The 27,939-nt window shown below is 42.2% G+C and overlaps 1 protein-coding gene across 2 annotated transcripts; it reads right to left on the bottom strand.

Annotated features, from left to right (window-relative positions):
* Positions 1-27,930, bottom strand: LOC308082734 (proto-oncogene tyrosine-protein kinase Src). Of its 2 annotated transcripts, XM_080424711.1 has the most exons (13): positions 27,531-27,930; positions 19,109-19,239; positions 18,640-18,921; positions 16,002-16,101; positions 11,759-11,857; positions 11,099-11,202; positions 8,596-8,745; positions 7,637-7,792; positions 7,174-7,353; positions 6,000-6,076; positions 5,500-5,653; positions 4,172-4,303; positions 1-3,659 (listed from the first exon to the last, which is right to left on the bottom strand). In XM_080424711.1, exons 3-13 carry the CDS (start codon positions 18,911-18,913, stop codon positions 3,451-3,453), a joined length of 1,635 nt encoding a protein of 544 aa, XP_080280837.1. In that variant the 5' UTR covers positions 18,914-18,921; positions 19,109-19,239; positions 27,531-27,930; the 3' UTR covers positions 1-3,450. The 2 variants fall into 2 exon arrangements, with proteins under 2 accessions (XP_080280837.1, XP_080280836.1); XM_080424710.1 differs by lacking the exon at positions 19,109-19,239.
* Positions 27,931-27,939: the final 9 nt, after the last annotated feature.

The following is a 27,939-nucleotide window of genomic DNA, read 5'->3' as shown; positions in this document are numbered from 1 at the left end:
CACGTTTTCAAATATAATTTATTGCACATTTAAGATCAAACATAAAGTGGCACAATACCCATTTCGATCCTGTTACATCGAAAAACAAAAAAAGACAAAAATAAGTAGTTCTTACAAAATGCTCACACCTTCCATTCTGTTAATTGTCTGTTTTAACCTTTTATAATAAAAATGGCAAAAAAAAAAGAAAGAAAGAAAAGTTGCAGGAATGCCAGACGGAAACTGCATAGATTTATAAAAAACTGACGTTGCCATCGCCTATGGCACAGAGAATCCAATTAGACCTTGGCTTTTATGCTTAATTTATAATCTGTCGTACTATGGTGTCACGCTCTGAAAATAGCAGATCTACAAGCTCACAACGCATAGCATTGCAGATCGTCTATTTCCGGCACGCGGCGTCGTTGTACAGCGAAGTATAATGACGCTTCACTCACACTCATAACGAGCCCATTGTCTCCCATTAAAGAGGAAAGCACTACCGGATGATGGCTTCCCAAGAAATCCAAATGCACCATTTGTAATCATGGCTAATACACGTACAATGTATGTATTAAGCAATGCTATGTCGTGAAATACAAGCCTAATTCCAACAATTCATGAAGGGATTACAAAAGTAAATTCTTTCCCCCAAATATAGCATGATTCCGTACAGAGTTGAATGTAAAAACAAACACGATCCCTTAAAGCCCCAGTTAGAGTAGCATTTTCTTACATGTACAGTAGGGCAGCAGGCGTGCGTTACTAACCCTCCCATTCAAAGTACAGTTTAACCCATGGAAAAGAAAATGAAAAAATTACATGATAGTCACAGTCATTTGTTTCAGATACTATTTACAACTTCATCTGATTTATCTAATTTCACAACCTTAATTGTGAACTCCTTTGCCATAATGTTAAATGTTCACTTTTTAGTCACCCGCATCATGAATTAAGTTATCCAACATCATTTGACACAAATTTTGTATTCCAATTTCAGAGTGTCAGAGAGCTAAAAGCTCAAAAACCAAATACTACCACCCTTTGTTATTGCTGTATGGTATGTCTCTATAGCAGATCACATGTTTCTCTTTGAATAGACTGCGGTTATGCTGCTATCTCACAAACTGAAACCTCAGAAAGTGAGCCAAATTAATCAGACTCAAACATGAGCTATTTGAACGGGGCTTGCTTGAAGCAAATCATGAACAGCTACAGTATATGTACAGTATGACAGAGGGAATTTGCAGCGATAAGTACGGTACAAAAATCAATACAAGGATCAGTATCGGTTGTTGGCACAAATGCTTTCAAGTCTCTTGCTTTTCAGGACCTGCCTCGCCTCCTTTAACCTTGAGTAAAAGTAAACATACATGTTGATGTACAGTGCAGTATAAATACAGAAAAAAAGCCAAGGGTTAAGAGAAGTACAGCACAACAGCATGCTAACTGCTTCTAGATTGAGCTCCTCGAGGCCATAAAACCTGCAACACAGTTTTATTAGGGTCACCTGATGATGTTTTACAGTTTCATTACGGCTTGCCCTGTTGCATATTGTGTCAGTGTTTCTCGATTGTCAACTGAATTGACACCCCATTTTAGCAGTTGATAACAGGCTAACTTCTCCAGTCTGTTGATTATCTGACAGAGACAGAGCTGTACTGTACATTTCAGGCAAATGGCTTCCAGCTTTAGCTTAATTTATATTTTCGTTTCATGGCCCTCGTTTCATGGTGTTGCTCAACAATAATGTGAACACTTTATTTCAGTTGTAAATGCATAATTATTTTTTTCAAACAACACATGTCGCAAGGGTCGTGCAAGGAAGTATAAATTAGTCTTATGGAAACTGAACAACATCCAATTAAACCCAGAAATAGTAAAACACTATATACATGGACAGCAGTAAAAAAAACAACAAAAGAAAAACGACTTTTATTGGCACAGAACACAGTAGGCTGTCACACCCAAGGTTTCTCCCATCTTGGGTTAAAGCAGGGTTTAATACAGTAACACCACAGTAGCAATTTCAGCTGTTTGCCATTGAGTGGTTTCCTAAAGGCCATCAGTAAAGATAATCCGTGCCATTGAATAAACTGCCCTGATAACCAACATGTTAAGCTCATGACCGTACCTCCACTTTAAATACCTCCAGGACAGTGCTAGTCAGTTTCTATCAAAGCTTTTCCAGTTCAATAAAAAGTGATTCAAACGCGAGACATTCAAATATTACCTACAACCAAATCATTGTTTTTCTGCAACATTAGGGTGAGGATGAATTCAGTTGGCAAAAAAGGCCTAGAATGTATACCAAGAACAGATATAAGCCCTAGTGTAAAATAACAAATCAAAGACCGCCTATTTTCAGTGTGTTACAGAATCTGCCACCGCCTGTCAAGCACATTTACCCTGACACAACCATGATATGGGTTGTTAACGACCGGATCTATCCACAAGAGAAAAATACAACGTACTGCAGAAACCTTTTTATGTCACTTAAAAGTCTAAAACAACAGGACACATTGTCCAAGTAAACATAAATAAAGTTGCAAAAGAGATTTCCGGAGCAGAGTTGTTAGGAGACACTTTGAAGAAGAAGAAGCAGCACTTGAGAAGACTGGAAAGAGAGAGAGAGAGAGAGCGAGAGACTCTGAAAGGCTGACAGACATAAACAAAGAGCAAGAGAGAGAGAGAGAGACAAACAAGACAGACAGACAGACAGACAGACAGACAGACAGACAGACAGACAGACAGACAGACAGACAGACAGAGAGAGAGAAAGACAGACTTTCCTTTGGCACCTGTGCCACACTGGCAGTGTTCTTCCAAAGTTGAGAAGAGAAGGAGAGGAGGTACCAGACATGGGTGAAGAGGAGGTGCACTACAGAGAGAAGAGAGGAACTTTAAAGACAACGCCAATGTTTCTCCCTTCCACCGCATCACTCCACTCACAAGTCCTGAGTCCTGATTTAGCTCCTGCCACATCAGCCGGAACCTCTCAAACGTTTTCCCCTAAGCAGTCTGCCCAGAAGGGACCATTAAGTAAGTCGCTCCTTGGTTCTTGCTTCTGATATACAGGTGAAATCTTGAATCCTGTTTCTTGGTGAAGTGTATTTTTGACACAGCGAGTGTTCATCAGAAAGTAACCAGTAAAATCCTCAGGATTAAATCAACACTGGGGATTTTACTCAATAGGTTCTCCTGCTACTTCTGTAGAAATTCATTTACGGCTCTAAAAAAGGGATAGTTCGCTTGGTTCATTTCTGTTTTGGCGTCACCCAGAAGATCCCTTTTAAGTTCCTCCCAGATGAGATCTGAAGGCTCTGATTCGAGGTTCTTCCCACAGATGCTTCCTCTGCCTACGCCTCGAGGTTGGTTAAGTGCAGGTCATTGTGTTGTGTGTATGTGTGTTTGTGTGTACAGGTATAAGTATGTTCGTTCTCCTCCTCAGCATCAGTTTGGCAAATCGTTCTATAGGTTCTCCCCTGGCTGGTACTGGGGCTCTGTTGAGGTGAAGTAGTCCTCGAGGAAGCCCTGCAGGTACTCGAAGGTGGGCCTCTCCTCTGCATCCTTTCTCCAGCAGGACAGCATCAGCTCGTGCATGGAGCTGGGGCAATCCGCCGGGCAGGGCATCCTGTAGCCACGTTCCACCTGGTCCAACACCTCACGATTTACCATGCCTGGAGAGATGGGAGGACATGGTAGATGATGGACACTGACTAGTTTTAAAACACAATGGATATACATTTAAATCATCAATCCATAAGATGTAAGTCCTACCCCACGAGAGAGTGGAAATTTCACAACCAGTAGTGTTCCTACCCAAACACAGGATCTAAATGTCTCAATAGAAGAGCCGAGAGACCACCTCCAACCAGTGCAGTTGTGTTACTGTAGTTGTATTAACATACTATACTACCATACAAAATAACGTTTTATTTACTAAATAAAGTGCAGTCTTAATAAAGGTTCTATTTAAAAATGTTTAAACGGTAGATGTCTGATTTTGGAACAAAATACATTGCCTACACAAAATCAAATCCACAATTCTCTGGGATCCAAACCCATTTGGAGAATTTCGAACAGGCATCTGTGTGGACGCTAAATGAGATTTGTAATCTTTAAAACACAGAAATAGATATTGGATACATTGTTCAAATGGTGATACTGCATAATGGTAGCTAGTAGATACCTGGATAAGGGACCCGTCCTTTAGTTGCCAGTTCTGTCAACAGAACACCAAATGACCAGACATCCGATTTGATGGTGAAACGTCCATATAGGGCTGCCTCCGGTGATGTCCACTTAATGGGAAATTTGGCTCCTGAAGCATCGAGACAAATGCAAATCAATATGCAAAGCATGATTTCGCTTTGTTGGTATTGCACTCATTAGCCGAATTACATGAATATAGGTGTGTCAAATAAGGTTGTTGCTTACAATAAATATGCTATTTTTGCAACTACAAAAAATGGCAGCGTACAATCATTTTCTTTTTGATTGTTAATGATAGCTTAATATTTCTCATCTGGCATGCTGCTTTCAACAGAATAAAAAATAAAAGCTTGTACATTAACCCATTTGCTACATATTCGCATGGCCTGGTTTGCTCATACACTGTAATTAGAACCCGACCGATAACAGAGTTTGGGGTCAGATACCCATCCCGAGCCAATTACCACTGTTTTGACTCGTATTTAGTCAAAAAGTGCAACGTTTTCTAATCAATTTAAATGTTTGATTTGATTAACTTACTTTTTGCAAAGTGTTAATAAAGTATTCAATCAATTCAATCAATCAAAAAATAAAAAATAATAATACACAGATGGATCACTTAAAATATATAAAAATGTTTCACAAATAGGCAATAGCCCATCTACAAGCTCACAATGCCATGCGAAAACAATTAAATTTTTTCACTTACAGTGTAATGGCACGCCCAAAATAGGGACGGCAGGTTGAAAGTGGTTATAAATTGGGACACATCGGTTGCATAACAGCTGATGCCGCCAAAACAAAGTCAAATAATGGCCGAAATAACTGTCTGGCCGATATATCGGTTTGGCTCTTGAAATGAGATGGTGTGGATGTGGAAGTGCTACAAATACATTTCCAGCACTACAGATCAATGTTGCCACATCTGCTTATTATAAGCGACTTTGGGCTTGTTTTTCTGTAAAGTCGTTTGTAAATATTGGTAACTGCGGGTTGCGTTTTTTTTAGGCTTCTTTCTTAAGTGTGCTTATTTGGGCGTGCTTCCTAATGTTGATTGAACATTGAAAATGTTCATACTGTATTAAGGACCCCCCAAATTAATATGCATTTGTCCGCGGACCCCCATCTGAAATTTGTCAGGGACCCCCATACAAGATTTGGGAAGTTAATTTTTTTTTTCTTCAAATAGCTGACGTATAGGGTTAGGACCCCCACAGGACCCCCTGTCACTTCTTTTGGGCTAGTTTTCATAGATCTGGTTACTTGTGGTGTGATGTGGTGGAAGAAGGTACAGTGCAGCCGTACCCTGTCTAGCAGTGTACTCATTGTCCTCTATGAGTCTCGCGAGACCGAAGTCAGCCACCTTGCACACCAGGCTGTCTCCCACCAGGATGTTGGCAGCTCGCAGGTCTCTGTGGACATAGTTCATCCTCTCAACGTACGCCATGCCCGCCGCAATCTGGAGGGCGGGAGGAGAGACGAGAGAGAGGAAGGAAGTTCAGACTGAAGAAGACATTTTTATATTTATATTCTGTGGTTTCAGCTGAATTGCCCGTGGTCATACTGACCGTGTGAAAGCGGCAACGGCTTTAATCACTTGAACCCCAGCATCCCTATTCTGTGGTCTACAAGCTCTGTATTACGATGCGTGGTGAGCCTGTAGATCTGGTGTAGAGGGAAATACTAGCGGACCTGGTATAGAGCCCTGTGGGACCCTGGTCCACTAAGTATAGTATACAGTATAGGGTTTAAGTAGTTAAAAGTATTGCACAGTGAATGCTACTGATGGTGTGTCTCAGGTTTACCTGCGATGCCATGTCTACCAGCTGAGGCAGACGGAGCATCTTTCCAGCGTCTCCTTTAAGGAAGTCCAGTAAACTACCTGTGGAGGCAGGAGGAGGGTTTAGAAACACTCAACTGTGCAGCATGCAACAGAGACAGACCATTCCACACAAGACTGCTCCACTTAACATTACTTACAAATCACAGTGCACCAATAAACACTAGGAAATTGGTGTTTTGGTGAACTCATGTATGCATTGTATAAACAGAGTTTAATTTAATCGGCTACCAAGTGTCCATAAATCCATGGAATGTCTATTGTATATGTCATTGAATACTTAAACATGGTGATGTGTGTTTGGAATATATGATGTATGCATAGCTTAACAGGTTATCAACATTATTCCATTCAACCCATCTGCTTTAAAATCCCCCCCCCCACCCCGTCTCATTTGGCTTGAAAAGATTTAAGAGGTGAAGACAGCTCCTAACACACGGCATGGCGTGTGTGAACACATGCACGCCTCATTAATCCAGAGCACAATACTCTAGTCACCCCTTGTAGGGAGAATTTGAGTCTCGTCAAGCTGTAGGTCCAGACAACTACAGGCCAAATCAAATAAGACTCAAGTTCTCATTTATCCCCAAGTGTTGTAAACCTGCTCAACTGTAACATACTTCTGATCCGTGCCTCTACTTCCTAATTTTCTGCACTGCACATCGTTTATTTAATGTGTCTTACTGTATACAGGGATTAAAGCAACTGAACATCTTGAAACAGTGTGAAAGGAGCCTCCCACACACTAGCACTGTGTTTCATAAACAATATGTAAAATTAGGATGTTCTGGTAGCCATACAGCCAACCAGTTGAAGAAATTGCAAATTGAGGCTTTAACCTTTGCTTTTATGAGATATCAGAAATTATTAGGCTTTTCTGGGAGATTGATTTATTCTATTTCTCAAATACACTTTAATCTTAAAATAACTAATAACCAAAAATAGGCTATCTACAAGCTTACAACGCGTTGCCCTGCGATGCGTTGTAAGCTTGCCTATTTTCGGTGCGTGACATGACTTGACATGACGGAAGAATCCAAATGACTGAAATCAGTCGTGACGACTGAGAACTTTAATCCATGTGTGTATATGCTGCATTTTCAACACATCACTGATGTGCGACCAATAACTCTCTTCACCTTGGGCCATGTACTCTGTGACGATGTAGATGGGCTCCTCGGACACCACGGCATAAAGCTGCACCAGCTTCTCGTGTCTCAGCTTCTTCATGACCTGAGCTTCCTGGAGGAAGGCCTCCGGGGACATGGTGCCTGGCTTCAGGGTCTTGATGGCCACCCGCGTTGCACCATTCCATGTGCCTGCAAGAGTGCACAGTGAACATCACTCGCTTGCTAGATCGTGACACGACATGTCACAGGGTGAGGGTATCGTCATAGAAGTAGATAGTGAGAGTGTGGAGCTATGGAAGTTCTTTACAATCAGAGGGATATATAAAAAGGGTCAATAAAATAGACAGACGGGAAGTGTATTTCCTTTGACCTCTGCTGAGAAGGATGTCGATATTATCTTACTGGATATCTGCCGACGTCTGCAGGGAATAAATCAGTGGATGAATTCTAGAAAAGATGTACGGTCCCTTACCCATCCAGACCTCTCCGAAGCAGCCCTGCCCCAGTTTGACATCGAGGCGAAGGGACTCCCGGGGGATCTCCCAGGCGTCCCTGGCAAGACCCTGAGTCTGTGGCCTCGCTACAGGACACACGTCCGTCAAAGCATGACACAGTCCATCCGAGTGCTCTGGATGAGCCAAAATGAAGGGAAGAGAGAGATGAGGGAGTAAGAACAAAACGAAGAGGGGAAAAAAAGAGAGGCAGGTCAAGACAAATACAAAGAATATAGGAGAACAAGAGAGAGAAGACAGAGTCAGGTCAAGGACAATGTGTAACAGGGCGAGAGATACAGGGAGAGTGGGACAGAGAGAGACGGGGACATAGAGAGAGCGGCATGTCCAGGAAAGCCATACCGTCGCTGTCAGGTGAAAACCTTGGTCAAATGGTCAATACCTACATACCTCCAGTATGTTCCAATGGATTCAGTGTATTCACTCAGAGGAGGGCTGCGGACAGTTCAGAAACCTGCCTACCAGTGACGACATCGATGGGGAATACAAGCAATACAAGTAATAGAAACGGCAGGCTCTCTATTCCTGGAAAGTTAGCATGTTATAATGGAAGCCATTGTTCTTGCATTAATAAAAATTGAATGTTGTTTGAAAAACAAAAAAAAACTGCCTAATGATGATGTCACTGGTAGGTGGATTTCTGAAGTGTCCATAGCCCACCTATGTGACAAATACAGAGTAGAAACAAATTGTACCATTTTATTATGAGCATAGTGAGGACCAATTATATGAAGATAGGTTGAAAATGGGTGAAGTCGTCCTTTAACCACTTTCACCCCCCGAAAAAGTATATTTTCACTACATTTGTGCGACACACTTGTATGACGAAGTAGGGCAATAATTTACAAAGCTACAGCTATGATATGATGAAAGTATCTAAAAAAGGAATCATGGACGTACATGTTGTGCGAGTACTCACTGCGGTAGTGGAAGACTAGCTGTTGTAGGCTGCTGAACTGCGTGCGGGAGGTGATGTAGAAGCCGCCACTGTCCAGCTTCCTGATCTTGTAATGTTTAACATTGAGACCTTTGGTGTTGTCATAATCCAACACTGACAGGCAGTACGCCCCTGTGAGGCAAACACACAAAGCAAACGGCTCCACTGTAATCGTTATTGTAAAATCTTCTTAAAATACAAAGGTGACAAGATATAGTATGTCTCATCAGTAGGGTAAGGGTTTCAACGATTCCGATCCTTAATGATTCCTTCTTAACAGTCCGATTCCTTAACGGTTCCCTTTAACGATTCCTATAGGGGGTTTCAGATCACAACCCTAATCATCAGGTGTCGGGGAACATGGTCTGTGACAGGCTAATATGAACATGACTTCATTACTCTTCCCTGTGATCGTGTCATTGTGTCATCCTCTGTGTCAGATCCCACCCAGATTGCACTGCATGTCAAGCAGCCACTGTTATCCTAACAAGAGGAGTGAACATGCACCTCAAAACTAAACGCTCAAGGTGGACAAACTAGATCAGTTTCAAGCAGTGGTCCGGGGACCACCAGTGGTCCTTGAGGGGGTTCCAGGTGGTCCCCAGCTGAATGATGAGTTGGTAACCAAATGGACCCTTATGGGGTAGATCTTTAACTCTTGAGAGCGTATTCTCAAGAGTTAAATTATTGTTAAACATCTGCATTACTTAATTAAAGACTTGTTATTTTGATCAATGTTGGCCTGTTATCTCTTTTATGGTACCAACATCAATACAGCATGGAATTGTGGACAAAATCTCATCCAACGACAACAAAATATTCGAAGTCTTGGGTCTGAGTCTAAATCTCATCAAATGGTGGTCCGCGGCTCAAATGCCAAATAAATAATGGTCCTTGATATGAAAATGGTTGAAAACTACTGAACTAGAGCATAAAGAAAATATTATTTACAAAAAATACAAATAAATAAACAAACACACAGACAGACAGACACATACTGTATATATAGTGTGTGTAAATTGGACTAAATCTGTTGTGTGCTTGAAGCCTTTGGGCTCAACCCCAGCAAATGACTGCATGTGTAGCGTCCCCACGTGACAACATGAATAACGGTTTGAACAGCCTGAACTGGCACACTTCAGCTCATCAATGTCACATGGTGAACTCTTCTTCTGACATATTATACACACACCCCGAGGCAAAACGTGCCCTACTCCAACAGTTTGCTGCTTGTTCTTTTATGAGTGAGTGACAAATAAACCCCTTTGAATCTTTGAATCCTCCCAAGCTCTTTTTGCAATGCTTGCGTCTTTCTACACCCTCTGTCTCTGCTCTGTCTATTCTTCATTCCTTCTCCCCCTTTCTTAAAGGAGCAGTTCACCCCAAAAATTACTTATTTTCTATCAGTTACCCCATGAAGCCTTGAATTAATGGAGATTTTTTTGGAGACTCTTTGAGCCGGTCATCAAATTATTATCTCAGGAATGCGACAAAAACAAAACAATATCCATGAATTCAAGGCTAATTGATAGAAAATAAGTACTTTTTTGGGTGAACTACTACTTTAATGCCATACTCTAACCCAGAGTTTCCAGCTAAAAAGTTTGGGACCACTGCTCTAACCCCACCCCTCAATGTGTGTGTGTGTGTGTGTGTGTGTGTGTGTGTGTGTGTGTGTGTGTGTGTGTGTGTGTGTGTGTGTGTGTGTGTGTGTGTGTGTGTGTGTGTGTAACCGTTCGAAGAACAGAGATTTACAACTAGGGGGGGAAATCCTGCACCCTCCTAGGCTGACCTAGTTCAGTGATTCACCCCTATCCATTCACAAGCACCCGCTCCTCTGTGGTTACATTCCTTCTCCGCCCACATTCCCCAAAAAGAAACCCTCCATAGAACCCGTCTACGTCACAGGGATTTCAAAGTGATGGCAGAGCGACGAAGACAGACACACACACACACACACAACTGTGCCTTGGGCCTGGAGAACAAAGCAGTAAATGCCAACTTCATTTAGAATATTCCGCATGCATCAAAACTCTGAGCCCCTAATGTTCTGTCTCTTCTAAAAGTAAGATCCCAGCTGCATTGCAGAACAAGATGTTAGCTGCCGGGGACCAGCCAGACTCAAAAGAATGAAGCTAGCTTCCGCCCACATGGCTGGATTTCATAAGCTGACAATTAAAATCTCAGTCAAATCAAAACAAGTGAAATCAAAGATTGTGAGTATGTCGCCTCTGCTTCACAACATTGTTACGACATTTTCATCTAATGTGGAGCGATTCAGTTTGATTACAATCACTACTAACTTTGAGACATTCACTAATTTCAACCAAGATGGTCATGCAGCAGACTTAACAGATTGTCCTGTGCAACTAGCAGATTAGAACAACTCATTGACACAATAACAGACTTCATAGTGAGCAGCAAAGTTCGCAGTACCATGTGTTGCGTCCGCTGTCTCTTTGTTCCCACAGTTCCAAGTTCTTACCTTTAGTGGTCTCGCTCTCCCTCACCAAGAACGTTCCTCGTCTGTTCTGCAGGCTCAGAAGGAGCCTCTCCGAGTCCCGCCGAGTGATCTTCCCAAAATACCACCTGCCGAAGTGGGCCAGAGAGAATAATATATCAGTGAGAAGCTACCACTGAGCAGCTGAAGCAGTTAGGCGGGGAGAGCTGGTTTTGGCTGGGCTCAAAGGCACCATGAGGCACATCTTAAGATGGCACATGAGAAGATAACAGGTCTGTAGTAGGTCTATATGCTCTGCATTGAAGACTATACTCATTTATGTTGGTTCTGTCATTACACTGCCAGTAGAGACAACTGTAGATCAAGGGTTCCCAACGGTGTGCCTCGGCAATCTCGACAATTTGTCGAGATTCAACATGTTGAATCTCGACAAATTGTGAGCTTGTAGATTGGCTATTTCCACTGTGAATACAGGTGTGCCCTGAGATTTTCAGTTGCCCATTGCCTTGGGCACAAAAAGTTTGAAAACCACTGCTCTACATCCTACAGGGTAAACATCATCCTACAGTATAATACTTGTGTATTGTGAATTGACACAACAATGGGATGTTTCTTTGAAAACTGCCTGGGGTCTCGGTGACAAAATGATAAGGGGGCTGTGAGAGAAAGAGAGGGGTAATGTACTCTTCTGCTTGAATGGAGTCGGATGGAGCCACGTAGTTGCTGGGGATGTAACCACTCTCTCCTGTCGTCAGGGAGCGAGCCAGCCACCAATCCCCTTCCCTAAAGCATAGAGGGAGGGGGAGGGAGAGACAGAGAAGGAGAGAGAGACAGAGAGAGACAGAGACAAAGAGACAGAGAGAGAGAGAGAGAGAGAGAGATATGACAACCTTGATGACGCAAATTGACTGGGACAGCCATAACATCTTTCGGTTCATCCAGAGGTCTAACAATTTATTCCCCTTTGAGAGACATGCTTGATGGGGTTAAACCCCTCCCCAACATACAGTAGTGCTGTGACTGCACCATGGAACACGAGGGGGTCTGCAATCATGCCAGAACATTCATTCTGTACAGCTTGACGAAAACAAGATATCAGTTTCCTATCGTTTGATGGTGAAGCAAGTGTCCAATCGTTTGATGGTAAAGCAAGTGTCCCGTACGGTTGTCGAATACCCAATTAACACACCCATCTACAAGTGAGCGCACAGTGTGATTCTTGCTGTGAAGAGCGACAGGTTGCTGGGAGAGCAAAGAGATTAGCGACCTTTTATTTCACAGTCCTTGGTGTTCATACCAACTGCACCAAATCATCAGTGACCCAAACTTACAAAAATACATAACTAATTCATTAATTATTAAGCACTTAAGCCCTAAGGTAAAAAAAATGACGTTTTTGCTCGCAACCCATAACTATGTTTGTGAAACACTGCTGCACACACTATGAGCACCATCAAGTGACTTCCAAAGATCACTACCGGTGAGACTTTTTACTACATTTTATTAAGTGTTAGTAGTACTAACCTGAAGCTGTACTTTCTCCTAGGAAAAACCATGAAGCATGAGAAAGAGAAAGAGAGATAACAGAGACAGCAGACACATCAAAACACAGCAGAGAGACACATCAAGCCAAGCTGCAAAGCAAAGACCAGTGGTTCTCAAACATTTTCATGTCAAGGACCCCCACATAATGTGTATTTGGCATACAGCCCCCTAGCAGAAAGGATTTTGTGCCAGGATCCCCAATAAGAGAAGATTTGTGTTCTACAAGCTCACAACACATCACATTGTGACTTGTTGGGAGCTATTTTCAATTAGGCCAAGTATAAAATAGTACTGTAACTGTAACTGTTTTTGATGCTATATTGACTAATTTAGCTGGGGACCCCCTGGAACCTCCGCATGGACCCCTGGGGGTCCCGGGACCACACGTTGAGAACCACTGGCATAGACAGACGGGTAGAGGATCAGATTATGCAGCAAAGGACTTTGCACTGCAGTAGTGCTGCATGGCATCAACACAATATCACTGGCTGCTGGCACCTTGTCTTTTGACAACTGTCTGTCTGTTGCAGTATTATTCACAATATCTTGTTCATTGATATGTTTTAAGCTTAGATCCCATTATTAATTCTATACCATTTCGGTTGCTACATCATGTATAATGGAAGACAGAGAATAACTTTGTTGTGTTATATGACATTTTCCTTTTCTTATGATAATTTTTTAAACTGCAATTCATGGAAGATTGCACGGAAAATCTGTTAACTATGTGACAGTGACACAAAATTGAAATAAAAAACGAAAAACTAAATAAAACAAACATTCTTCATAATGCATGAAATCAGTGAATTAACTCATTCACTGCCAGATAAAAAAATGTTTGCGTTTGCCCACTGCCAGAGATTTTTCATTGAAAAAAAAAAAGTACTCAGGAGCCGAGATACAAAATCTTTAAGTTTTAAGTTAACAAGGAGGTGGCTCGTTTTAGTCGTTCTTGGCAGACAGGGCTTAAAGGACAGAAGTCGTTTTAGTTGTTCTAGGCAGGGAATGAGTTAAGTCACTGATTGAATATACAGTTCAGATTAAAAGTGTGTGTGCAATTTTATTCTGTGACATGGCCAGAATGTTTCCTTTGGTCTCCTCTCAAGTAAAACAGAAAAACTAAAAACCAACAACCAAGACTTCTTTCTCCTAAACCCCACCATCACCTAACTTTCCCTGTGTGTAATTGATATAAATTAAGTCATTTCTTGGGTGAACTACTCCTTTAAGGCAGCCGAAAGGAGTTTGAAGTGGGCCTTGATCCAGAAAAGGTTGAGAACCATTGTGCTAAAAGGATTCATTACAGTAAAGTGAGTGATGTCATTTTCTGAATTTACCTGAGTGGTCTAGCTGTTCTGTTATTTGCCTTTACGCACTTAGTTATCAAATAGGTGTTACTAATGTTATGACTAATGAAACATTTTGCAGATCTTTCTTTTTTTTTTTACTTAAATTTTTTATCCCGCGATTTTTGTAACCCATATTTTTCACCCGGTGCCAATTTCCTAAGTGATCCTGGGCGCTACACCAGCCCTACACCAGCACTACACCAGTCCCCCACAGTAGGGAGGCCAGGGCCGAGCTCATGCTTCCTTCAGGCATGAGAGCCAACTGACCTTCTTGTCACCTGACAGGGGGGAGTTTCCCTGGTTGGACGTAGCGCGTGGAAGGAACACGTTATTCCAACCAGTTCCCTTCCCCTCCATCAGGCGCCCCGACTGTCATGGGGGAGGCGGTATAGCGACCAGGATTACTACATGTTTTTGTGAGGGTATTAACTACCCTAGGAGACACGGGGAGAACATGCAAACTCCACACAGAGTAGGCCCTTTCGCCAACCCCACCTAGGGTATGGGCGCTGATGACGCGGAGGAGAAGACACGCCCCCAGCGCCCACAGCGTCCCCGGCGGGAATCGAACCCAGGACCTTCTAGCTGTGAGGCGACAGCGCTACCTTTTTGCAGATCTTTCTATATTTATTTTTTTAAGCGAACATTGGTAACTAAAATCTTTGCTTCTGGGGGGTCCCTGGAACTAAATATTTTGAGATGGGGGTTGGCGGCCAAATACATATCATTTTGGGGGTCCTTGACATGAAAACGTTTGAGCACCACTGATATTATAGCAACATACGTTTTTCAGAAACCAGTTAGGATTTAGAAGACATTTGTAGATGCGTTCCCGGATTGAATGGGTTAACTGTTGCACCCCTATTGAAAGTCTGACTCATGTAAAGCACTACAAAGGGGTCTGAAAGTTAAAGGAGCCAAAGCCATGATGCTGTCAGCCCCCTAAGTGGAACAGAATGCATTATCAGAGTTACGTTCTGTTTCTTTCTACTCAACAGATGGAGAGAACCAGACACTGCCACACTAACCCGCTCATGCTCTCACTCTCTCTCTCTGTCTGTGTGTCTGTGTGTGTGTGTGTGTGTGTGTGTGTGTGTGTGTGTGTGTGTGTGTGTGTGTGTGTGTGTGTGTGTGTGTGTGTGTGTGTGTGTGTGTGTGCGCGCGCGCGCATACACTTATCACTATACTTGTGAGGGCCAAATGCCCCCACTACTATGGTAGAATTACAGAAATAGACATTGTGAGGACCATTTTCCTGGTCCTCACAAGAGGAATGGTTGTTTTATGGTTTGACTTTCAATTTCTTTTTTAATAAAGCATTTGGTTAGCTTTTTAGGTTTTAACCCCTAGGTTTTCTTTGCCACCTTGCTTGTTTTAAATGTATTTTATATTTTTTAAGACCCTCCTTTTTTAGATTGTTTTATGCAAATGTTTTTATTCTGTACTGTAGCACTTTGAGGTTAGTTCAAATGTGAAGTACAATTAGACATTTAGAGGTCAGGTTTAGGCGGGGTTTGGGGTTGGAGTTAAAGTAAAGGCCTATGCCTGATTTATACTTAGTTGCGTGCCCGTGTCATGCACTGAAAATAGCACATCTATAAGCTGTGTGTGTCGTGCTGTGATGCATTGTGTGCTTGTAGATCTGCTATTTTTGGCTTCAGGATTTGATTTAAAAATTTAATGGCATTCATAAAAATCGGCATCCTAAAATGATGTCCTCGCAAGTATAGTAAAACAGTGTGTGTGTGTGTGTGTGTGTGTGTGTGTGTGTGTGTGTGTGTGTGTGTGTGTGTGTGTGTGTGTGCGCGTCAGTGTGCATGCGTATAAACTCATTCAGCTCAACAAGCTTGTGTGAATGGCTGTAAACATGCGTTGGCGCATGCATCTATGAAATTGCTCATTTAGATTAATCTGCAAGCTAGATGACTCTATCTGCATCTGTGCCTGTGAGTGTGCTTGTGTGGCGTGTGAACTCGAGCTTGATGTCTGCCATCCACAGAGAGTAAAACAGACAGATGCTGGTTATTTCTTACGTGTTGTTGACGATTTGCAACCGGTCGCCTTTCTTGAAGGTCAAGTCAGATGCTGTCCGTGACTCATAGTCATACAGAGCCACAAATGTAGTGACACCTCCTACAAGACCACAGAGAAAGAAAAAAAAACACTCAAAACGCTGGCTTATGGAACAAAGCTACTTCCCCTTAAAATACTGTACATATGTATAAACACTAGCAGTTCAACTTCCACCACAAGGCTGGGAAATATATCAATATTATATTGATAATTATCTTGATATGAGACAAGATATCGTCTGGGATTGTGGATATGGTAGTATCGTGATATGGCATAAGTGTTGTCTTTTCCTGGTTTTAATCACTTACGCCTCATTTAAGCCCTATTTACTTTCATAAATTGTCAGATTCAATAGCTAATCTGATGCGACGTTTTGTGAGCTTGTAGATCTATTTTTGCCATTTTTGAAAATTGTAAAATAAATATAAAAGACAAATATATATATTATCGCCACAACACTATATTATAGTCACAATATTGATAGAGGGATTTGGTCCAAAATATTGTGATAGTTGTCCATATCGCCCGGCCCTGACTGAAACACTGGCTGAGGGAACAAAGCTACTTCCCCTTAAAATGTCTCTACTGTACATGCGTATAATCATTCACAGGCCAACTTTCACAATATAGGCCTTCATAATGGTTTCCTTTATGTACAGTGGCATAATCATACACAGCAGCACTCATAAATGTAAACAAATATTACTGTCGCTCCATTTCTATAACACAATTGGCAAGAGCCTAATGAGACATATTGACGTTTTACACAGATGCCGCCTGATCGCCCATGAAGGACAAAGTCATTGTATCTATGGCTTAACATTTCGTGTGCGAGTGTAGCTTTCTATCTTCACCTTCTAATGAGCCAACGAGCTGAAACTGGGAACTCTCCATCCATTCATCGATCCACTCACTGGACGCACGGGAGAAACAAGACGACTAAGCCGGAGTGCCTGATCGCTCCACACGGTGCTAAATTAACCTAACCATCTGCCACGTCTAGACGCATTACAAGCTAATGTCTTGCGGTCTAATTTCACACTTTTCTAGTCTGAAAGATGTTGGGAACGTTTTTTTGTTCCATTACTCACACAGAACAAACCCACTTCTTGTTTGACTTTGATGCCCACGATATTATTATATCATTGCTGTTGGGCAACTTTTTTAATTTTTTGGTAAATTGATGCCCTACGCCTACGTCATACAGTGTCATGCAAAACTAGCGAAAATAGCCAATTTACAAGCTCACATGTCACTATTTTTGGAACATTTTGAAGATAAAAGTGTGTCTGTGGGTTTTATAAATACTGAACCAATGAGAAGTAAATAAGAACAGAAAAGTAATAGTTTTGGACATCCAAGGTTTCTGCTTGACAGCAACGATATCATGCAGGGTTGACTAAAAAAGCAGGGGTTTTCAACCAGTGGTCCGCGGACCGGTTGGTGGTCCGCGGAGGTATTGCAGGTGGTCCCTGGCCATGCATTAAAAAAAAAGGAGTTCTTACTGTATTGTATGTGTGATATGAAATGTGAGCATACCATAATCACAGTAATCCTTAATCATATTCCATCATATTCAAACAAAATCACTGTATTTTATTAGATATTATATTGATATTATAGCTATTTTCTCCAGCTCCCTGTGGTGCATGAACCCCCCACCACTATTGTGTGGGGTGGGTCTATGATGGTAGCCTGGTAAACCCTCCCTCCAGAAATCTCATTTGTATTTTATTTCAGGAAATCAAATGGAAATGAGAATTCCGGAGGGAGGGGCTTTACCAGGCTACTATGATGGACCCACCACGCACAATAGTGGTGGTACCCAGGTTGCTCTTAGTCAGGATGGTGGTCCCTGAGTCAAAATCAGTTGAAAACCCCTGGACTAAAGGGTTATTCACACTGAGCACTATAACTATAAAAAAATAAAAATAAAAAGTTTTAAAAATCGTTCTAAGTCAAGTGGATGGCAGAGTTCACAGTCACACCGACTACAAAAAAAATACAATGGTGAACAATATAGTTATAGTTCTCAGTGTGAATGGCACTTTAACGCTCCAAAGAGCTGCCTCAGAAGGTAGCTGTGGGCGGTTTCTCTGTCCCTCAACTCACACATGTTCGATTCAACCCGTTTCCAGACTGACGCATTCATTCCTAAATTATTTTACCTATAACTCATGCCGAAAACATACAACAGCTTCATGCACTTTATTCAAGTCCATGTTAACAACTTGAACCCAGTGTCTGGGTCCGTATTCTTGGACACAATAGCAGATCTACAAGGTCACGTGTCGCATCACATCGGCTATTTTCAGTGAGATTTGGTGTTGAGGGAAATACTACCGGACCTAGTATAGAGCCCTGGAGGACCCCAGTCAACTAAGTATATTGGGTTTCAGTGGTTTAAAGAGGGTGTTTTATCTCTCTATGTGTGATTGATCACCAACACCTGAATGATTCTGATTTTGACATCTCTTCAATACTCCCTTCCCCCATCACAGCCACTGCCATTTCCCTTTCTGCAATTATTCAAAAACCCATTTCAATATTCCCCTGTAATACAACCATCCCGCTCCCCCAGTGCGTTGCAATGCATACCTGCCAGGGGCCCTCTATGAGGGGACGTGACTGTGCCCGTGTGATCCACCCCTCCAAAGAGAGCCATTTCGGGAGTGTTGCTCGGGGCATGCTGGTGCTGCCCCTGGTGCCCTCGCCTACCGGTCCCCACAGCGGGGCTCCTGTTGGGGGTCTGGGTCTGCTGAGAGGGGCCCAGGTGGTGGAGGTGCCCGCTGTCGGAGCCGCTGCCAATGGTGCCATCTAGACTCATGGAGCGCTGGCCCGGATCCTTGGGCTTGCTCTTACCCGCCCCCATCTGCAGACCTGGGGGTGGAGATCGGACAGACAGTAGGTAGACGGAATTATGGACAACGATGCACCCCGTTGTGAGCTTAATTATAGATCAGCTATTTCCACAATATTTTAATATTTAAGTTCTTTGTCATATCTGCCCTGTGCATTTTTTCTTCACGAAGCCAAATAGCAAAACAGAAATGTAATTTATATTTACATGTTCCAATGTTCAATGCCAAAATCACAATGAAATCTGGCCCGGACGGCTGGCGTTGCGGTCCGGGCACCCTGATCCCAACGACCTTTGCAGCATGTCACTCCTCATCTCTCCCATTTCCTGTCAGTGTACTGTATCCATCAATAAAGGCAGAAAAAGCCCCAAAAATATATTTGAAAAACAAACAAACAATGAAATCGCTAATCACAATTATTTGTGGGACAATTCATTGTCAAGTAAAATGTCATGATTGTGAGAGCCCTACTTAATTCATGTGATTCAGTCAGTTAAACTGTGTCTGACTGTAGCAAGGGGAAGTTGTTGTGATGGCAACTATTCATTCTCTTCCCTGGAAGAAAATTCCTCAATAGTCAGCTGTTGGCTGTGCAGTCATTCTTTCAGGCCATCCCTTCCCCCTCCATGCACATCAAAACCAGAATGTAAACATGAACCCTTACAGTTCCATCTTTACAGAGACACTCAGGATTTTACTGCGTACTACTGACTGAGTATCCTTGGAGTTCTTCCAAGAGTTCTTCCTTGTTTGCGACCGTTTAGAATGCAAATACATCTGGGCAGGGCACCTTGAAACAGCCAACAACACACATGGTTTATAGATTCAAGGTCATGCCGTCTGTTGAGTCAGTCTGCTGTGAATCAATAAAGATCTGCTCAGGAAACGAGGATTCAAATGAAGGCACAGTGGGTTGGAATAAAACAAGTATAGTGATGCTACCGCTTCCAGCAGACAAGGAGAGATGTCTTCCATCAGTCTATTCCCTGCTTCTCATTCTTCCATACTGAAAGAAAATGCCACAATTATGGCTTTTGGATACATAGAACACGTCCATTTCCAGTTATCAGGGGCACGGTGCTTACTACAGCATCATGTTCAGATGTGTCGTTAGAGCTGGGTGATTTGGATACAATTATATATCATGATATTTTTCTTGCCAAATACGGTACCTCAATATCAATATTGTGACTATATCTTCTTGTGACAGTGATGATAATACTGTATAGGTATACACATATATTTTTCAAACGTTTCACAAATAGCTCACAACGTATTGCGTTGCATCACGTTGTGAGCTTGTACATCTGCTATTTTTTAAACACATTTTTTTAATCGTAAAATAGGACAATCGTAAAATAGGACTGTAAAATAGGATAAGTGATTAAAACCGGGAAAAAACGGGAACAGACAACACGTTATGGCACATCATGTTATTACGATATCGAAAGCCCCATACGATATCTGGTCTCGTATAACGTTATCTATATAATATTGATATGTTGCCCACAACTTCCACAAGTATGGTACAAATACACCAATCCTTAGTCGTTCTGAGGTGACTCACTGGAGTAGTAGGCCGTTTCCGGCCAGTTGAAACAGAGCCACGGTAACACACATGGTCTGACTGGCGCTTGTTCCATTTGTGAATGGTGGCCTTCTCTGTTCCAGACAGAATTGATGTGGTCAACATGCGTGTGAGCAGCTGTTCCGCAGCCCCCCCCCCCCCCCACCACCAGAGTGAAGGCTCTGCCTGACACCCACAGTCTCTCCCACTCAAGTTTTGTTTCACATCCTTTTTTGCAACATGCGAGTATATATATATACGTGTATGTGCGTATGCAACGCATATGTGCAATTTCAACAGACTTGTTTTGACTGTAAAAATAACACGTAGTAGGTGGGTGCTCTGTATCAGTGTTACCCAAACAGTGGGTTGCTTTTTTCACATTTCCTACAAAAACTAATTCCAAAACATAAAAAAATAAATCCCAAAGAATTGAATAAAAATAAAACTTTTTCAGGAAAACGTATTTTCAAAATAAATTAAAAAAAGTTCCATAAATGTAAAAAAAAAAGAACATAAGAAATAGTTAAAGTAGCGGATCTACATGCTCACAACGTGTCAGAGTTACACAGGTATGGGGCATGGGGCTCCTTTCCTTTCAGATAAGGAAAGGCTCCTGCTGAGTGGATGTGTGGGCAGAGCATTATGTGTACAGTACGTGGACTGTAGCCCACTGAGAATGTTATGTGCCAGAGTGTGTGTGAGTGACGATTTCAAGCTTACATGTATGAACATGCAGGCTTTGATTCACCCCCTGCCAGGTTGTGATAAGCCCCCCAGTTGGGGTTAACGTATCCCGTGATGAGGCAACTCTGACTCACACAGAGATGAGCCCAGAGTAGAGCCTGTTTGATATATCCGTTTACAAGGTATACAAGTCAAATAAATTATTTGAATTTTGACTCGGTATCGTCCCAATTTTTTACCTCTAACATCTTTTCAAAAATAGATCTACAAGCTCACAAGTCATCGTGAGCTTGAGTAAGATTTTATGGCTTGATTGGTTAAATAAAATCAAGTTCAGTTCATGCGTGTATTTTATATTTACTTGTTTGCTTGTTCATTGTCTAATCAGGTCTTAAAATTAAATTTTCATATATTGAAGTTTAATACTATTTATTTTATTATTAGCATATTTCTTAACTTTTGTATACATAAAAATGTTTTTGTTTTGTTTCTTTTAATCGAAATGTTCTCAAATTAAAACTTGAAAACATCGGTAATTGGTGGGCTACTCTCCAAAATTGGGATGCAAAAATCTGCGTCCCGGTCGGGCTCTAGTTAGAAGTATCCCGTGAGGCAACTCTGACTCATCCAGAGGCCTGCAGAGCAAGACGGGTCAATGCGGGCAGGGCAACGCACTCCATTAGGCCAGTCAGCCAGGATATCGCTGCATCAGTAATGGACTTGCATGGGCTTGTCTGGTTGGTACTGCCCCCAGCTACTACTACTCTCCACTCTGGAACACAAACACCCTGTTATTTAAGGACAAAGGTTATGGGCTGGGGGACGCCACACACAGTATGACTCAACATGGTCTGGGGGTCTGTGACCAATTCATCATCACGCCGAAGGAGACCATCGTGCAGGAAATACTTAGCAGTCGTCTCTTAGCAAAGATACGGAAACAATTGAATTGAGTTGTGTTAATAAATGTGTTCCAAAATTAGAAATATCTAATATTGTTGAACTATCATTTTGTTTTTTCAAATGATTTAATATCTTGAATAAAGAAGGCGCTGGAGCAACTCGGACGATTGGAGCCTTTTTATTTTGATAACAGGGTGCAAAGCACACGTTTCGATGTCAGATCATGATTTAATATCTTATTTAAGGAATAAATAGCTCTTTATGTAGGCTACATGTGTGTGCGGTGCTATGATTCTACTGAGACTACTGTGTGTAAGGGCATCATGTGTATCATGCAACAGTGAACATGATCTTTTGGGGTGGATAACTCCTTCCAATGTATGCTCCGTCGTACGACAGTGTCCTGTGGTGAAAATAGCAGATCTACAAGCTCACTCGTTGTGGGACACCATTGTATGACTATGCATGCATCAGGCTTTATACAACTCATTTAACATCCTTTGCTCTGCTATGTCAGTTATTTCAGCCCGACCTCTTTTCAAAGTGCTGTCCATTTGAACTGTTGGCCCTTGGCATGTTGACTGTTGAAGGAAAGGCTTTCCAGAGCAGTGGGCTTTTCTAAAGGTCTTTCCCTAAGGACTTAAGCAGGGCCTATTAACGCTGACCTTGCTGCCTCACAGCACCAGTATTGCTCAGTGACCTATAGCAGTGAGACAAGCACAGAGCTATAGAAATCAATTGAAAGTCAAAAAAGGCAGTAGTAACAACAGATAGCGAATGTAAACATGCAGTAATAGAACTACATTTTTGGGATCAAACAGAGGTCAGTTACACTTAAATCTATTTGAATGAACTTGAGAGGTACTGCAGGAAAATACCAACGGTTCTCAAGCAGCCAAACACAGTCTACTACAGCACTGGTTTTCTCAGAAGGTGGGGTCCAGGACCTAAATGATTGATAGTCAAGAACCAAATAGACCCTTATGGGCCTGTAACTCAGAGTGTACAAAATAAATTGAACCAATTGGTCCCTTATGGCTCCAATTGGTTCCATTTGTGCAATCCATGACCTAATGCATTCAAACTGGGGGTCCTAGAAATTAAGTTTAAGAATCACTGGTCTAGATACACTAGCCTCCACTGGAAGTTAACAATTTGTCCCCCCACTGACTGCCTTAACTACATCAACCCTAGTGTTCCTATTTTGGGCATGTCATAAAAGGCATTCAGCAAAAATAGGCTAACATTCAGCAAAAAAATTGCAGATCTACAACCTCATAACGCAATGCGTTTGGAATCTTGTTGATCGGCTAATTTCAGCAAAGAGATTTGGTGTAGAGGGGGAAAAACTTTAGGAGGGGACCAAGTACAGACCCCTGGGGTACCCCAAGTACAATAGGGTTGAACTAGTTAAAAACACTTTCCAGCAGGACTCAAATGCTGATTGCGCATCAGTACTAGGGCTGAGCGGCATGACTTCAATAATCACAATTATTTTGCCTCGATTACGATCGGGCTCTAGTCCCATGTCCATGAGTTGTCGTTCACCATGAGCCAGTGCTAGGAATGTGGAAGGACCAGAATGCACCACTCCTCTGAATGCCAACAAGCCTATACACAGTAAAATCCTAAGTGTTCATTTCACTCTCTTGACAGTGTATAAATGTAATCAAATGGACCCGTGAGTGTCCATTTGGTTACATTTGTACGCTTGCTCTTTTACAAGGATAAACTGATACAAATGTTACTGTGTAGGAAGGGAGGGGGTGCTCTATGTGTGTCTGTGCTTTTACGCAGGGACCAGTATCACATTCATCTCAGTATAGATGCCCATGATTCTGCCTGGCATCAAGAGCATCAAAGCTGTGAATGCAGGGAAAGAGAGAGAGGGGGGGACGGGACTGGCTGTCAATGTGATTAAAGCTGCATGGTATGGAGATGGAACGTTGGGTGGATTTGATCAAAAACCCGGGAGAATAAAGACTTCATTCATTGGCTGCTTCTCAAGCAGGTTATTTACCCCTAGTAGTCCCACAGTGGAGTTCGAGAACACTCGAGCTGAAGGAGTTCACTTAACTGCTACTCTAACCTGTGTTTTAATGTGAAAGTGTGTGAGGGTGTGTATGTTTATTGACGGTGTGTGCACATGCCTTAGAGAGATAATCTGTAGAACCACCTTGGCATTTGTATGAGAGAGAGAGAGAGACAAAGGGAAAGAGAGAGAGAGTAAGCTTGTAGATGCCTTAAGTAATGCAGGTTAACAAAACAGACAAGTCCCATTTATTATTGTCAGTGGTACAGTAGTGAGGTACTGAAACTGAAATAGCTTCAGCTTTGATATCATCAATATTTCCAAGAAGAAAATTAACATCTCCTTCTCTCTGTCCCGAGTGTAGATTCCTTGAAATGCCTTGCTCAAGGGAATAGCAGGAGGCAGAGGATGGTTTGTGGAACAAGAAGCCCTTGAATAATTTGCAAGTACTGAAGAGTCAGATGTTGTTTGTAATTTCACCATAACAACAATAATAATACACCCATCTGTCTATTAAAAATAAGCACTTTTGCACTATCACCACTATGTGACAGACAGTGAGTCATGGTCAATTTCCAGCCAAAACCATATGGCACAGCTTTCAGTTCACCTTTTAATAACATGCAACCAAACCCTTTATTTATACCACTATATTTGAACCACTGAATTCTTCTTTCAAAAAAACAACACTCAACCCCCCTTCTTTTATCAGAAATAGAAGTGCTCTCTATTCGTCACATTTGGCCGTGACAAACTCCATTGAGTCATAACAGATTGTAACTGTTCCCACTGTGCTGCAGCAAAATAAGAATATTCAGCCAATGTCTCTTTCTGATAGGACAATTATAATACCAGTCCTTGTTTTTTCCTCTTTCTCTGCCCTCAGAGGAAGCACACATAACAGAACCAGGGAGGAGAGAAACATTTTCGCACAGAAGTGTTATGTCCGACCATGAAATTGAGGGTCACGTGAATGGCTATATAGCTTACATGGATTTCTAATCCTAAAGAAACATCACATGCACACACAATTCAGCTAAATATAACCCGGGGGTCACAAAGAGCATGCACATTAAAATCTTCAGTGTTCATTTAACTCAGAAGAGTGTACAAATGGAACCAAAGGGATAGTGTTACCACTAAGGATTTTATTGTGTGGCCAGTTTGCTGTGAAGCAGGTCAAAGCAATGCACTCAAATGAAAAATGTTTTTTTTTTTAAACTGCAAGTGTTAAGATTTTTTTGTAACAGCTGAACGAACACTAAAGAGGTTATTGTGCAGAGCACACGTCCAGCAGTTTACTGCTGTCTGAACAGCAGTGTCAGACCGTTTCCATGCTCTTATTCTCCTGGATCATTAATCGACCTCTTGCTCTCAGGGAAAGCCTCTGTCTGTATCTGGCTGTCCCATCTAATTGTCCCTGTGCCAGTGCCACACACAGAAAATGACAGCCAAAGGCACGCCACGAGGATGAGAGGAGAACACAATAATGTGTGGCTCACAGCTGATAAACTTCCTTCCGTTTCTGGTCCATCTCTATAAGCGGCAGTAGCAGCAGTTCCAGCTGCCAATTATAGTTCTAGAGACAATGAGGAAGGACTGTGGACTGATTAAGTCTTCTTCCACGTAGGAGGAGGAGATGGAGGGGGGCTTTTTAAAAGGACACGGGAGGAAGAGTATCGTTCTAAATTGAGACATCCAGGATTTGGGGAAGAAGAAATAAAGACGCCTATTCTGGCAATGATAGCAGATGATTGGTATAGTACAGTAGACCATTGTCTGGTTTCAAAGGGACATGGTAATCAAAGATAGTAGCTTACAAATTATAGCATATTGTAGCCTATACTAGTGTAGGTTAACTCATGTTAGAATACCGGTATTGAACAATAGCATACAGTGTAAACATATATATACATACATGAAAGCATGTACTTTTAATAGAAGTGAAAAAAGTTCACAGGCCTGACATAAAAATATTTTCCCTTCTGAATGAGTAGGCTACATTTATAATGTTATGATGTAGGCTACTATGGCCTGAAGGCATGTCAGTTTCAAACCATTCATTATGGACAGGTCATTGTAGTCATCATGGGAGTACATATATTTATGCCATTCCTAATAAAAGGCCATTAAAAAGCATATTTCTATATACAAGTGCCCCATGATCAAAGCCCATTGTTTACATTAGCCCTGATTTATTCAAATGGGGCTTCCTATGTTTTTCCTCACCCCAGTACAGTGTGTAGACCCAATTCCAGCTCCCTATGGGGATCTGTTGAAGCCAAAGTCCAAAGACCATAGCTAGCCAAATATAAATCGATTAACCATGGATGGAATTAAAACGATATTTGTGCGGGATTAACACCGGTTGTTTTCGCGAACGGGACGCTACAGTATATTCTAAGAAGGGGTGGGGTAGGGGGTAGTAGCCTATACCTATAGCAGCTGTCAAAATTACGCTTTTAAGCATCAGAGAGCATTAAAAAAAAAAGCAATTACACCACTAAACCATGCTTGCCCGTTTCATATTCAGTAGGATTTGTAAACGGGAAAGCGACAGGCGACATATGTTTGTTATCGTCTGCAGCCCACATACAGCGCATATGCGGCCTGATGAATCAAAACAGGTGCTGTTACAGCTCCATTTTGAATCTCGATGGCCAGTGTGGTTATTTTGTCTAACCTATGCAATTTTTCCGCCTGTATTCATGCGTGAGAAAGAGTCGGCCATTCAACAATTCCCAGTTGTAGTAGGCCAGTGTTTCCCAAAGTGGGGTCCGGGGACCCCCAGGGGGTCCTTGAGGGGGTCCCCAGCAAAAATGATTGGCAGTTGGAACCAAATGGACCCAAATGTCTGTAACTCGAGTGTACAAATGAACCTAACGGGTCCATTTGGTTAAATGTTGTACACTCTCAGGGTTAAATTAACACCGATTACAGATTGTGGGTTCCAGAGATCCAAATGTTATAAAAACGGGGGTCCGTTGCCTAAATGCATATCAAACTGGATGGGTCCTTTAAGTTAAAATGGTTGAGAATCACTGTTATGGCTGTAAAAACCTTCTCATATGGCGTATCTTTTCAAATGGGGGTCCGCGGAGCTAATATATGTCAATTTAGGGGTCCTCAACACTGGTGTAGGCTACGCATCTTATGAAAGACTGTAAAATCGTCAACAACAACGTATAGCCTGCCAGCTGTAGCCCACAGCGGCACTGGTCAGATGAAACGTTGAATGGGTTACATTGTTACCTTGTTTCATTCACAGTCCATAATGGGGCTGTGAATGAAACAATGAAACAAGGTAGCCCACTTCAAAGAGACTTCAAATCGGATCGGATACAATTCATTCGTAGAACACACACAGACACCAACAAAAGGCCCCTCATGCTTTCATTGGCAATGGTAAAGATGCTGTTTTTCCCTTCAAAACACTCACCTCTGAGCGTCTTGAGATTTATCCAAAATCACAGACGCGCAGCAGCAAGGAATCAAATTAAATTTTCGTCGCCGTCCTCATTAGAATCGATTGAAGCGGGTATCCATCCAGCTCTACTGTGGAACCATCAGAGACTGATCGCGTTCACGTTTAGTTGAATTTGGGAAACGCAGAGAGAGGTCATGACGAGGATCGCCTTGAGGAGCATAGGGCACAACCGACCCTGTGGTCGCCGCCGCGGAGCGAAAAGCAGCAGATTCCAAAATGAAAACACAGACAGCACCGATGAAGGGTTGTCTCTGATCGCTGAGACGCCGCGGTCAATTCATACGACGGAATTGTGTGCCACATTCATTCGAGGGGTGTAGTGGAAACATGCCTTGTAGGGAAAAGACACGGGCATAATGCA

This window comes from Gymnoscopelus braueri (genome assembly GCF_963280865.1).
Source record: "Gymnoscopelus braueri genome assembly, chromosome: 3".
In the NCBI taxonomy this organism is placed as follows: domain Eukaryota; kingdom Metazoa; phylum Chordata; class Actinopteri; order Myctophiformes; family Myctophidae; genus Gymnoscopelus; species Gymnoscopelus braueri.
Note: the sequence above shows the minus strand (reverse complement) of the source record. Positions and strands in the feature narration are given on the sequence as shown.

What these genes read in the sequence shown, in the direction of transcription:
- LOC308082734 (XM_080424711.1), bottom strand. Translation starts at nt 18,913, where the DNA reads ATGGGGGCGGGTAAGAGCAAGCCCAAGGATCCGGGCCAGCGCTCCATG. An exon ending in TTGCAAATCGTCAACAACAC is followed by an intron (nt 11,858 to 16,001) that starts GTAAGAAATAAC and finishes TCTATGCTTTAG; the next exon opens with GGAAGGGGATTGGTGGCTGG. An exon ending in GCTAGTCTTCCACTACCGCA is followed by an intron (nt 7,793 to 8,595) that starts GTGAGTACTCGC and finishes TGGCTCATCCAG; the next exon opens with AGCACTCGGATGGACTGTGT.